The 13,400-nt window shown below is 53.7% G+C and overlaps 2 protein-coding genes across 4 annotated transcripts in view; one reads left to right on the forward strand and one right to left on the reverse strand.

The window, feature by feature from the left end:
• The window catches only part of slc37a3 (solute carrier family 37 member 3), a 22,182-nt gene extending 9,495 nt beyond the window's left edge, over positions 1-12,687 (reverse strand). The window contains exons 1-12 of one of the 2 annotated variants that reach the window (XM_088646515.1): positions 12,541-12,687; positions 11,995-12,078; positions 10,729-10,789; positions 10,535-10,651; positions 6,782-6,896; positions 6,391-6,483; positions 5,230-5,313; positions 4,530-4,675; positions 3,065-3,161; positions 2,089-2,173; positions 1,036-1,214; positions 404-545 (exon numbers count right to left, since the gene is read on the reverse strand). In XM_088646515.1, coding sequence (XP_088502641.1) covers positions 404-545; positions 1,036-1,214; positions 2,089-2,173; positions 3,065-3,161; positions 4,530-4,675; positions 5,230-5,313; positions 6,391-6,483; positions 6,782-6,896; positions 10,535-10,611 — 1,018 coding nt within the window. In that variant the 5' untranslated portion in view covers positions 10,612-10,651; positions 10,729-10,789; positions 11,995-12,078; positions 12,541-12,687. Of the gene's footprint in view, positions 1-403; positions 546-1,035; positions 1,215-2,088; positions 2,174-3,064; positions 3,162-4,529; positions 4,676-5,229; positions 5,314-6,390; positions 6,484-6,781; positions 6,897-10,534; positions 10,652-10,728; positions 10,790-11,994; positions 12,079-12,250; positions 12,372-12,540 lie in introns of those variants that run through there. The other variant, XM_088646516.1, reaches the window with a different exon arrangement.
• Positions 1-13,400, forward strand: part of LOC148654417 (achaete-scute homolog 4-like) — a 171,895-nt gene that overhangs the window by 86,713 nt on the left and 71,782 nt on the right. The gene's annotated exons all lie outside the window — the stretch shown is intronic.

Below are 13,400 nucleotides of genomic sequence, written 5' to 3' on the forward strand. Positions count from 1 at the left end.
TGTGTGTATGCTTGTGTGTGCTTCTCCTGCTGGCGTGTGCTTCTGTGTGTGTGTATGCTAGTTTGTGCTTCTCCTACGCGTGTGTGTGTGTGTATGCTTGTGTGTGCTTCTCCTGCGTGTGTGTGTGTATGCTAGTTTGTGCTTCTCCTGCGCGTGTGTGTGTATGCTTGTGTGTGCTGCTCCTGCTGGCGTGTGCTTCTTCTGCGTGTGTGTATTCTAGTTTGTGCTTCTCCTGTGTGTGTGTGTATGCTTGTGTATGCTTCTCCTGCAGGTGTATGCGTCTCTTCTGTGTGTGTGCGCGTTCTCTACTGCGTGCGCGTGTCTTCTGCGGGCGTGTCAAAGTCCGTGACCAGCTGCCTCCCAACAAGCAAGAAGAGCCGGGAAACCGGAACGGCCCGCCTACCTACGATCCCTCCCACGTCGTACCAGACGGACAGCCGGTCGGACTCGGCCTCTTCCCAGCCGAAGTTGTTGCTGAGGTAGAAGGGCAGCCAGAAGAAAAAGGAGTAGTTGACCAGCTTCAGGCAGGCGTAGGCCAGCGAGTACTGGAGTGGGGGCAAGAGACAGAGGAGAGAGGAGTCTGGGGCCCTGCTCAAATCGAACGAAACACGCCCCCTTCCGGTAATAATAATAATCATTGCTTACACTTATATAGCGCTTTTTCTGGACACTCCACTCAAAGCGCTTTACAGGCAATGGGGATCCCCTCCACCCCCACCAGTGTGCGGCCCCACCTGGATGATGCTCCAGTCCTCTCCCACACACCAGCTCTCAGTGGGGAGGAGAGCAGAGGGATGGAGCCAGTTCAGAGAGGGGGGTTATTAGGAGGCCATGAGGGGTAAAGGCCAGGGGGGAAATTGGGCCAGGACACTGGGGTTACACCCCTACTCTTTTCGAGAAACGCCCTGGGATATAATGACCACAGAGAGTCAGGACCTCGGTTTTACATCCCATCCGAAGGACAGGGGCCTTGAGCTTGAGAAAACGGCCTTCCGCACTCGACGGGCAAGAAATACCGATGGACAGGGGCATTACCAGCAGCACTCCGGGCAGGCAGAACGCCTGGAAGAAGCCAATGGCCGCCGGGCTCCCCTGCTCGTCGGCCTGCTGGATGGAGCAGCCGATCCCATCATGCACCTCTCCGGCGTCGCCGATCAGCGGCCGGTGGCTCTCCGCGTCTCGATCGGCGGGGCCCGCGTCGGCCTGGCTCAGGCCTGCGGACACGGGCGCAAGGGGGGAGGGGGACGAAGGAGAGGCGAACAAGCTGCAGAATTATGGGGGAGAGGTGTGGGTTCGGGGATGGTGTTGGGGTTAAGACGGTCCGATGACTGGCCATCGGGAAACTTGTACAGCACCCGTTTCTCTGAGGAGATCTCAATGGCGAGGAACCAAGCCTATTTCGCCCTACAGGAATAAGGCCGGACAACCTGGATATCTTTGGTACAGACCCTCCATCCAGAACCGCACATGGTCAAACCCCTCAAGGTTTCAATCTCACTGACCAAAGTCCAGAAAATACTGCAGAGAACTTGAGCTGCGTCATACTGACGCAAAAAAAACAAACATTCACAGCAGACTCATTGTTTGGAACCACTTATATGGATTATAAAAGCATTTCTAAGGGCCACTTGCTGGACAGATGATCTCAACTTCCGTCTTTTAGAATCAACAAATCCCCCCAAACCTTTCACCTGCACTGTAAGGGTTACAAAAACCTTCGCAGGTCCTCCCTCCTGGCGGCTGTCAGGGTGTATAAGGCTGCCCTAGGCTAGGACTGTTAGCCCTTCATCTGCTCATCGCTGGACAGCATGTTGCACTATTGTGCTTTTTGGGACAGTCAATCTGTATATACCTATGCGCACTTTTGCACATAGTTTAGTGCTTAACAGTGACTATGAGCATATTTTGCACACGCCTAACTATTTGTTTATTTTGTATTGCTGCACTTATTTTAATTCTTAGGCTGCTCTTTTTGCTCGTCTTGTCTGTAACACCTCAAGTTCCCTCCGGGATCAATCAAGTCTCATCTATCCACCTGTCCTTCTGCGGCCTGGAGCTGTAGATCGGCCTGCTTGTGGCGCCACTCACCGATTTCTTTAGGGGAGGTGAGGAGTCCGAAGAACACGATCACACCCCCGGCAAACTGCACCGAGGAGGTGACCAGGAAGGCGTACTGTAAAGGCAAACAGACCGGCTTCAACAGGGGAGGAGCGCTGGACGAGGCACGAAGCGCGTCTGTAAGGGGCATGCTCTGGAGCCCTGCGGACAGCTGAAGAGTCCTTTTCTGTGCCGACCACTCATATTGAGCTGACTAAGGCGATATATTTCTATATTTAATCCCCCCCACACACTTCTGCTGGCACAATGCAAAGTTACAAAAATGTGAAATACGCTCCCCCACTAACACGTCAACAATACTAACTCCTTACACTTATATAGCGCCTGTCTGGACCCTCCACTCCGAGCTCTTCCCAGGTCAGGGGGAATCCCACTACCCCCACCAGTGTGCGGCCCCACCTGGATGATGCTCCAGTCCTCTCACACACACCAGCTCTCAGTGGGGAGGAGAGCAGAGGGATGGAGCCAGTTCAGAGAGGGGGGTTATTAGGAGGCCATGAGGGGCAAGCAGCCACAGACCGCTGTAATAATAGCGCTCCTATATCCGATTGACTGAGCTACCGCAGGCGAGTGATTGAGGTAGAAAGATATCCAGGGGAAACCACGCTGAACGGACTGTGCGTTTGTTTGGTGTGATTGTTTTCAAATCACTTTTGTAGGATATTAGGAAACGTTTCTGGTTTCTAGAAACTTTTTCTAGTTTCGAAGGTGGTGCTGTGGCACCGTGGCTCAGGATCTGCGCCTGTGGCCGGGAGGTTTCAAATCCAGCGGCCGGCAGGGGAATCCTACTCCGTGGGGCCCCTGAGCCCCAGCTGCTCCAGGGGCGCCGTATAGGTGGCCGACCCTGCGCTCTGACCCCCAGCTTCTCTCTCCCTGTCTGTGTGTCTCATGGAGAGCGAGCTGGGGCCTGCGAAAAGACAAACGAACTGAGACGCCTCACACTCGCCTCGTATCCGTAGCACAGCACGCTGGAAGCCAGGAACGCCCCCAGGATGTTCCCCACGGAAGCACAGGCGCTCCACAGGCCGAACACGAAGCCCCGCCTGAAGAGAGAGGGGGAAGGCGACTCACGTCAATGACCTTTCACCTCTGGGCAGGCGGCTGCTGCTGCTGCTGCTGCTGCTCCCATGCTCCCACACAGGAAGTACCGCCCCCCCTAGACAGGAAGCCGTCCCCGGTCGGACCGACGCGGCACCGTGGGGGCCGTGACAACCGGGCCACGCGCAGGTCGGCCCCTGAGGACCGCGGAGCGAACTGTGGACGGTGTCCAGCTGGGCTCCAGCTCCTCCTCGGGCCCTCTGGCGTCTCCTGTTTGTATGAGTTCACATACCCCCCTGGTCCTGGAGGGGCCCCAGGCCAGTCCAGTCTCAGACGTCTCCCGTGTCTCCAGACTGGGGACCCCCGTCTCCAGACCACCGCATCAGGCGATCTGTTGAATTGCTTCCGAAACCAGCCCTCCACAGAGTTCGAGCGGATTTTGGCCACCCCGCCCGATCACCTCTAAATTCGGCAGTTTAACAGATCGCCTGCGTTATTCACCACGATGCGCCCCCCGTCCTTAGAAATCGACGAATGGTGACCTACAACATAAAAGCTGTAAAACTGGGGCCCCCCCTGGAGTGAACTACGCACGCTGAAATGTGAGCAGCTGCTCGCACGAAGGCGTGTCACAAAGGAATCGAACCCGGGGCTCCCCGCGGAGAAGCAGCACCAACCACTGTCATGTCATGAAAAACTTGACATGCATTAAGGGGCACCCATTTCATCCCCCAAGAAGGGCAGACGCACCCGGAAGAAGAGGTGGCCAAGCGAAAAAACAAACAAACTACTACTCCACTCACTGAATCAAGCCAGAACTTAGTTCACAGGCGGTATGGGTACAGTGGTTAGCTTTGCACTGGAGCATATCCCAGCAAGCAATGGGCACAAGGCAGGAAACAGCCGGGACAGGAGAGACACACACGCAAACACACAAAGACAAACACACCAGGGCTAATTTCTTAGAAGCCAGTTCACCCACCATGGACAGTGGGAGGCAACTGGAGCACCTGCGGGAGACCCACATGAACACGGGAGGAACATGCGAACTCCACCCAGACAGCACCCCCGGGGCCCGGAACTGAACCCAGGGCCCCCGGGCACCTGAGCCGCCGTGCCGCCCCCAGGTCACAGCCGAGTCTGTGACCTCATGATGGGAAATCACTGGGCGACACTGTGGGATTGTGGGATACTTGGCTGTACAGAGTGTGTAAAAAAAAATAAAAATAAATGAAAAGTTCAGGACATCACCAACCAAGGTCTCTTCACCACCCCCCTCTCTCCACTCTGCTCCTTGGGTGTTCCTAACGGCGGGGGAACGTTTCACATTCCAGGCCGCAAGCAGACGCCAAGAGTCGAGCCGGGCGACTTACCCAGACTTCCCGAACCAGTTTCCCATGACCGCCACCACGCAGGGCCAGACCGCCGACTGCAGCAGCCCGTTCAGGACCCACAGGGCGCAGTAGAAATAGACGTTGTAGAAGTGGAGCCATTCGGTCAGGGTGCCGAAGAGAAACTCCTGCAGGGGAGAGGGGAGCAAGAGGAAAAAAAAGAGAGACAGGGTTGTCACAGCAGCTGGCTGCACCTTTGCCAATCGAACGGCTCGTTTGGTTTCTTTTCCCCCCCTGTCCACTTCGGGGGAGGGGAGATTGCTGGCTGCCGGCTGCGCAGGTCAGGACACATGCTTAGACAGCACTTAAAGAGTGAAAAAAAAACCCCCATCGGTGCCCTGTTTTTTTGTTTTTACTTCGGCTGAGCCAGAGTTTCAGCTGCCATGCGATCTCGGGTTTTGCAAATCAGTTCCACTTTCTGTCTGAGCTTCTTCTCTCCCTCCTCCTCCTCCTCCTCCTCCTCCTCCTCCTCCTCCTCCTCCTCCCACATGCGCCCCCCCCACCTCACACACACACACCCCCCCTCCACACCGCACAATCCCACCCACCCCACCACACAAAGACCCCTCCCACACTCCCCTACTCCACCACAACCCCGCACGGACTCCCACAAGCCCCCTCAGACTCCCACAAGCCCCCAGCCCCGCCCACACCGCCGTGCCGGTCTCGGGTTTCGGCTCACGGTCACGGCCGAGCCACACAGGCCGAAGGAGAGGACGTAGCGCAGGTTCAGCCGGTCTCCGATCACGCCGCTGATGTACAGGCCCTACAGGACACACACACACGGACAGGGGGAGACAGCAGGTTGGAAAAATTTGGAGCAGGACAGCACAGGGGCCAGAAAACACACACAGGGTCTTGCTTTAGCACAAATGGGGCTAATTGTTTAAATAACTGATTCCTTCAAAGAGTTCACGGTGACACCTTTCTCCTGCAGTGCTATTAATCTTTAATCCCAGTGACGTCATTTTAATTCTTACACACTCTGAGCACCACCTGAATGACGGACAATATGTTTGCAGTTTTCTTCCGTGGGATCTCCACAGCTCCTACCCTTTTAATGCAGGGTTATTCCTATAGTAAAGACTCCTTCACTTTGCCAGGTAAGCTTTTCGTTACTTGAACGGAGTCTTAGCTACTGTACGACAGGTAAAACTCCAGAACACGCATGCGCACACAACACAGTCCGCTCTCAAAACTAGTCCTGTAGGGCAACAAGACACTCAATATAGGTTCCGTTACAGCATACTACTGTTGTGTGATCTACTGTAACAGTGGGGTGACCTGAATAAAAAGAACGAACCTGAGATCTCTAAAGCCATAGGACATGTAAACGAAATCAACAACTGTGCTGCGCTGTAACTCGGCCTATCATACCTGCTGCTTCGGGGGGAATTAAGCAGAGGTCTGAGGGTCGCGAGATGCTCGACAGGGGAGCAGCAGGCAAACGAGCAAACAAACTCAGACTCAAGGTTCTTCTGACCCGCGATCGGGCGCAGAGTGTGGTTCAAAGCCCGAGAGATGCAGCAAAGGCACAAGGGAATTCTGCCATTGCAGGCGAGACAGGCAGGCCAGGTTCGCAGCGTGAGAAATAGATGGTTCCAAGGCATGAAGGGGCAAATCCAGGAGAGAAGGATAGGGGTCGAGTATCCAGGGAGAAACATGAGCGAAGCTCTGGAGCAGAGCTGGGGTCAGAGCCAAGCTCTATAGCAGAGTACAAAATATTGTGAGCTCAGATTTTAGGTATCATGAGCCACCTGAGGCGGGCACGGTGGTATAGTGCCCACAGGTGGTACAGACCTCCTTTCTGAATGTGTATGCACGGCAACCAGCAAGGACTCACCACAGCGTAGGAGAAGAGGAAGACCGTGTCCAGGGCACCCAGGAAGAGCGTGGCCTCCGTCTCGTCGGCGAACAGCTGGTTCTCATTCCAAGTCTAGGGAGGGACAAAAGGCAAGGAAGGTACAGTGACGAATCCCTTTTCCCCCCGAGCGCAAAATGCCAACCCGGCAAGGTTTTCCGCAGCCTTCCTCTCGGCCTACGGTCGGAACCGTCTGTTACAAGAGAGACTTACAGACATCCTCCCCGATAACCCAGCGCCGCCGTCCTTGGGAAGAACGCCTTTCCCCCCGACACGGGGCGGGACTCGAGAGGCGCACTGGTGAGGTCCGGACCAGGGAGCTCCTGATCGCCGCCCTGTTAGAACAGCCAGGCGGGGGCCGGCCATGACGTACCTGGCCAGGGGACAGGGCGGGGCCGCTCCTGTTCTGCGGCGCCGGCGTCCACTGGGCCAGAATGCTGACCTTCACGTTGCTGAAGGTCTTGCGGGAGGCGTGAAGGAGGACATAGCTGCGCAGCGGCATCGGAACATTCGGCAATGTTGGAATATAAAAATAATGTAATAATGTTACTTTATTAGCCCTATACAATTTCTTGCATTAGGAATTCGTCTTTTCGCAGACCCCCAGCTTTTCTCCATGGAGACACAGACACACAGACAGGGAGAGAAGCTTGGGGGGTCAGAGCGCAGGGTCGGACATTGTACGGCGCCCCTGGAGCAGCTGGGGTGAAGGGCCTCGCTCAGGGGCCCAACGGAGTAGGATTCCTCTGCCGGGCCGCGGGATTTGAACCGGCAACCTCCCAGTCACAGGCGCAGATCCTGAGCCGCAGAGCCACCTCTCCGCCCCAATACAGGGGGAGAGCAGTTTACAGTCACGTCACACAGACGCCAGAGCGTACCCCGGCACACCCAGCACTGCGCCCCTCAAAAGCAGGCTCGTTCATATTAATCAGGCCTTGATTCTGTTATTAACCCTTCTGTCGAGCGGCAAAGGCTACAGGTGGAGTCTTGCAGACTGGAGCTGGAATACAGGCCAGAGCAAAGACATAGACTCAAACACACAGGATTGACAAGTAACCTTGAAGAAGCTGTGAGCAGATAAGATTACAGAGCTGTTACCAAGGGCTGGTTGATGTGTTCCAGTTGGTTTCTCCCCTTCACTACCAGTACAGAGACTGGGTTATTAGTACGCAGGAAAGCAATGTGGGCAAACTGTGTGGGATGAATGACAGCACATAGAAAGAGAATCTCTCTCTGGGGGGGCAGTTTAATCTAAACCAGGGGTGTCTGATCTTCACCCTGGAGGGTTGGTATAGCTACAGGGTCTTCACTCCTTCATGAGCCAATCAGAGCCAACAGGCAGGGTCCTGGCTCTAGGACAGGGGTGTCCGGTCCTGGTCCTGCAGGGTCAGTCAGTGTGTCAGCAGCTCTTCACTCCTTCATGAGCCAATCAGAGCCTCCAGGCAGGGTCCTGGCTCTAGGACAGGGGTGTCCAGTCCTGGTCCTGCAGGGTCAGTCAGTGTCTCTACAGGTCTTGACTCCTTCATGAGCCAATCAGAGCCTCCAGGCAGGGTCCTGGCTCCAGGACAGGGGTGTCCAGTCCTGGTCCTGCAGGGTCAGTCAGTGTCTCTACAGGTCTTGACTCCTTCATGAGCCAATCAGAGCCTCCAGGCAGGGTCCTGGCTCTAGGACAGGGGTGTCCAGTCCTGGTCCTGCAGGGTCAGTCAGTGTGTCTGCAGCTCTTCACTCCTTCATGAGCCAATCGGAGCCTCCAGGCAGGGTCCTGGCTCTAGGACAGGGGTGTCCAGTCCTGGTCCTGCAGGGTCAGTCAGTGTGTCTGCAGGTCTTCACTCCTTCATGAGCCAATCGGAGCCTCCAGGCAGGGTCCTGGCTCTAGGACAGGGGTGTCCATTCCTGGTCCTGCAGGATCAGTCAGTGTGTCTGCAGGTCTTCACTCCTTCATGAGCCAATCGGAGCCTCCAGGCAGGGTCCTGGCTCTAGGACAGGGGTGTCCAGTCCTGGTCCTGCAGGGTCAGTCAGTGTGTCTGCAGCTCTTCACTCCTTCATGAGCCAATCAGAGCCTCCAGGCAGGGTCCTGGCTCTAGGACAGGGGTGTCCATTCCTGGTCCTGCAGGGTCAGTCAGTGTGTCTGCAGCTCTTCACTCCTTCATGAGCCAATCAGAGCCTCCAGGCAGGGTCCTGGCTCTAGGACAGGGGTGTCCAGTCCTGGTCCTGCAGGGTCAGTCAGTGCATCTCCAGATTTTCAAGGTCTCTGAAAAGCAGCTGCATCCAAAGAGCTGGGAGGAGCTGTTCAACTGGTCAGGTCAAGCTAGAGAAGCTCGTTAAGACCTGGGATGGTAATGAAAAAATCAGACACACCAGCTCTTCGGGACCAGGAGTGGACACCTCTGATCTAGGGAATGATTAGCAGGAAGCAATTCTGTAGCAGTTGGCCTAGTTAATACAACACTCACAGCTAGACGGTTCAGCAAACTAGCAGAAGGGCTGTTGATGTTTATTATGCATGCACACAAACACACACACACACACACACACACACACACACACACACACACACACACACACACACACACACACACAGATGGGATTAAAAGGTTCCTGCTTTCCAGTGCTTTGTTTTGTGCACAGCGTTTCTGCGGGCTCCAAAAGCAGCCATCTTCTAAGTCTTAAAAAAACAATAGCGCTGTTGCCACAACAAGAAACACTGCACGGTCTTTTAAAAACCTGATTATGCGTCCGATTCAAGGTGTGGTAGTGGGGGAATAAAAGGCATACTGTTTCCGATTACTCTGAGGTTTTGAGTACAGCTGCTCCACTTTGCCCTCAGTACAAGTCCTGAGAGTCCAGTTCTGAAATAAATGATAAATTCAGATCTAACTCGGCGCTGGTCAGTCCTGCCATCCTCACGTTTTAAGAAATGCACTAGAAGGCAGATTTAGGTTTTGGCAAGAGGAGTCAAGCACAGGAATGGGCAATTTTTTTTTGCCCTGCATACACACTTACTGGACTAAACATTTAGGGACTCTCATGTGCCCGTCTCTGTGGGCCACCAGAACACCCTGAGCGGCGCCCAGAATGCACTGCACGCGGCTCTGAACTACCCAATCACGTGTCCCGATCCTCCAGGAAGACTGCGTGATTCAGGGCTGAGCAGCTGAGGTTGTGGCGAGGGCGAAAGTCACAGGGGACTCGAACGCCCGCTGCAATGATTTCTGGGAGCCGTCCTGACCAGGGAAGGAGTCGAAAGCTCCTCTTCCTCATGCCCGAGGTCCTTATGTTTGCGCCAGTGAGTGCACTATCCCTGCTCTTCGGGCAAACATTAGGAAGCGAAAGGCAAACAGAGGGGGGGGAGGCGGATTTCAGCAGGAGAGGCTCTGCAAAGGAACGGGCAACTAGTACTTGAAGAGGCGTTAGTGGCGCCAGCAGGGGGCGCTCACCCTGCGGTCCGTGTGGGTCCTAATGCCCCAGTATAGTGACGGGGACACTAGACTGTAAACAGGCGCCGTCCTTCAGATGAGACGTAAAACCGAAGTCCTGACTCTCTGTGGTCATGAACAATCCCAGGGTGTCTCTCGACAAGAGTAGGGGTGTTACCCCAGTGTCCTGGCCAAATTCCCCCCCTGGCCTTTACCCCTCATGGCCTCCTAATAACCCCCCTCTCTGAACTGGCTCCATCCCTCTGCTCTCCTCCCCACTGAGAGCTGGTGTGTGGGGAGCGTTCTGGCGCACTATGGCTGCCGTCGCATCATCCAGGTGGGGCTGCGCACTGGTGGAGGTGGAGGGGATCCCCATTACCTGTAAAGTGCTTTGAGTGGAGTGTCCAGAAAAGCGCTATATAAGTGTAAGCAATTATTAATTATTATTATTATTATTATTATTAAAAGGGACTTATTATTAAAAGAGGCACACCAGGGCCAATTTTCATTTCCCAGAAGCCATATAACCTACCAGGATGTCTCTGGATTGTGGGACGAAACCAGATCACTTAGAGGAGACCCATACAGAGGTAAAAAAAAAAAAAAAAAGATCAGCAGGGGTCGAGACGTTTCAGGCCGGACGGGGGGGGGAGGAGGAGAGAGGGGGGTACGCCCTGCAGCCGAGCCCACAGTGACGGAGACGGGTTTACCTAAAGAAGGTGAGGACGAAGGCGGTCAGGTGGTGGTGGGTGAACTGTGACAGCAGACCACAGCAAGGGGGTGTCATCACGGGAGTCTGGGGTCGGGAGGGGGGGGGCACCACCCGTCTACAGGGAACAGCAGGCGAGTCAGAGGTGGCGGGATCGGGGAAGGATGGCTCACGAAAATGAGAGATGATACTTACAGGCTGGATCTTAAAGCTCACAAATCTCCAGGAGCAGAACCGGCTTCTGGTTTTTCTTTGACTAAAAAGGACAAAAAACAAGTTTCCTTTAGAAAGTGGCATTGCTTCAGGGAGTTTGCAGGGGTGGGGAACAAGCTGCCCAGCCATATCGTTGAAGCCGATACCCTGGCTTCTCTCCAGACACAGCTGGGTGAGCTCCTCCAGTCAGGACAGGAGGCTCTTCTGTACACAGAGGGTGGTGGGGGTGGGGAACGAGCTGCCCAGCTGCACTCTTGAAGCCGATACCCTGGCTTCTCTCCAGACACAGCTGGGTGAGCTCCTCCAGTCAGGACAGGAGGCACGTCTTTACGCAAAGGGTGGTGGGAGTGGGGAACGAGCTGCCCAGCCACGTTGTTGAAGCCAACAACACCCTCGCTGCTGTCAAGACACAGCTGGATGAGAGGCTCCAGTCCGGACAGGAGGGGGCTTCTTTACACAAAGGGTGGTGGGAGTGGGGAACAGGCTGCCCAGCAAGGTCGTTAAGTGACATTCAATCAGCTCCTTGTTACTAATCAGATTAGATGGTCTCATGGCCTCCTCTCAGTATAGTAACTATTCTTAGGCAGATGAATCCCACTGGACTGATCCATTTTCTAATGCGCTCTGCGAGCATCTTTTGCCTTGCAGCGATCTGCAGGGACCCCCATCAGGAGCTGGCCAGTTTCTTGGAAGGGCAGTGAGCTCACAGTCTCTCTTGAGAGACTCCAGTTGTTCTTGGCCAGATGTTTACCGTCTGTGGGAGCCGTTAGTTCTGCGGTTTGCTGGGAAAGCAGTATATGGAAACATTATTCCCCATACGAACATGTGACACCTCGAGAAGCCGAGAAGACCTATTTAGAGACTATGAAGGTCATTAATCCAGAAGCAGCCGAGATGAAGAAGGCAGCGACACATATTCAGAGACATAAGGGATTTAAGCCTGACACATTTTTTTTTTAAGCCATAACGACGGGGAAACACGACTTCACAAGCAAAATCACAAACGAGATCTTCTGAGAAACGCCCCGAACAACGGAATGAAAAAGGAACTTAAGGAAGGGCTTTGGGTATCTTCAACACAGAAAGCGAACTGAACTTTACGTGCATCGTAACGTGGTTCTCCTTCAAACAGTCCACAAAGCACAGCAGCGGTAAAAAAGGCGTTTGGGAAGATAAGGACCCAAACTTTTTTGAGCTGATTCGACATCTGACGAGAGCGGTGTTTTCGGACGGCGTGAGGTGACCAACCTGTTTTTAATATCAAATCCAGCGTCCGTTCGACTTTCTTTTCTTCGGCACGTACATAATCACCCGGGCTGACCCATCACACCGCTGTCAGACAAGAAGAGAAGTTAGCTACGTTTCCGCGACCCGTCGCTCAGGAATATAAAATCCCGCACCGTAAAATCCCGATCAATGATGCCACGTCGCAGGTACAGCCCGAGCGATGCGTTTCGTTAACACACACAAGGTTGCGCCGGACTGAAAAAGCGTCGCACGTTACCTGCAAACCTTAAACGCCCACGGTGCAGCTTGCATCACGCTGCAAAAACCCCCCGTGAAGCACAAAAGAGCCCACGCAATTTTCAAAATGTTCAAATTAAAAAAAAAAGCACTGCTTGGTAGGAAAAGAGCTAGACAGAACTTCATTGCACAACTCTTTATTTGTCCGTAGCGCAAAATAAATAAAACAGGGAACAGCTCTTTCGTTTCCGCACCGTGCATGCCTTATTCTCAAGTGAATTTACCAGACGGCGCCGTTTCATCCCGTACTGAGGTATATTCAATACTCACCCATCAGTTTTAACAAGGTATAACCCCTGTAGGGTACGACATAAAAAAAAAAACTTGCAATCCCTGCGCCTCTCGGAGCTTCGCTTTTGCCCCGCTTCCTGCTGCTACCGCGATGCAGTATGGGAGTTGTAGTCCGGGGAGGTTTGTTTGTTTTTTTTTTTAAACCACGTTATCGTCACCAGCCAATCCTGGGTGGCGGTGGCGGCTACCTGCCGGGGCGGACAGATTTTTAAATTGCCTCCCGGTCGTGACAAAACAAAAGCTAGCACGCTTTCGTTTTAGCCCGGGAAAGGAAAACTGAAACTCCTGAACGTCGCACATAATTAACATCCGGCTCTGAAGCTAAGAACACTTTTTAGTACATGTACACTGTATACACTATATGCACTTTTCATATTGTATACATGGCCAGGCCATGTTCTGGAGAGCCAAAATCTATCAGCACTCTGAGAGATTAATTAAATCGACACTTTCTAAAGACTTAGAACAGACGTGGGTTTTGATCCATTGAGTGAGTCAGTTCAATGAAATCAGTGATGTCTAGCCATGCTCCTTAAAAGTTAGAGGATGTCTGTATTTTCTTTTCAAAGGCACTCTGAACTGCTGCATTGATCACATTGATCAAGCCAACTGTTCCAGAGGTCACAATGAAATTGCTCCAGCTGTTTAAAGCCCTTGAACACTCGTTCTAGCCTCCCGAGCACAGAAGGCAGTTCTTTACACTAAGGGTGGTGGGGGTGTGGAACAAGCGGCCCTGCCATGTTATTGAAGCCCATACCCGTGCTTCTCTCCAGACACAGCTGGGTGAGCTCCTCCATTCAGGACAGGAGGCTCTTCTTTACACAGAGGGTGGCGGGAGT

This window comes from Lepisosteus platostomus, chromosome 9, assembly GCF_059453375.1.
Source record: "Lepisosteus platostomus isolate fLepPlt1 chromosome 9, fLepPlt1.hap1, whole genome shotgun sequence".
In the NCBI taxonomy this organism is placed as follows: Eukaryota; Metazoa; Chordata; class Actinopteri; order Semionotiformes; family Lepisosteidae; genus Lepisosteus; species Lepisosteus platostomus.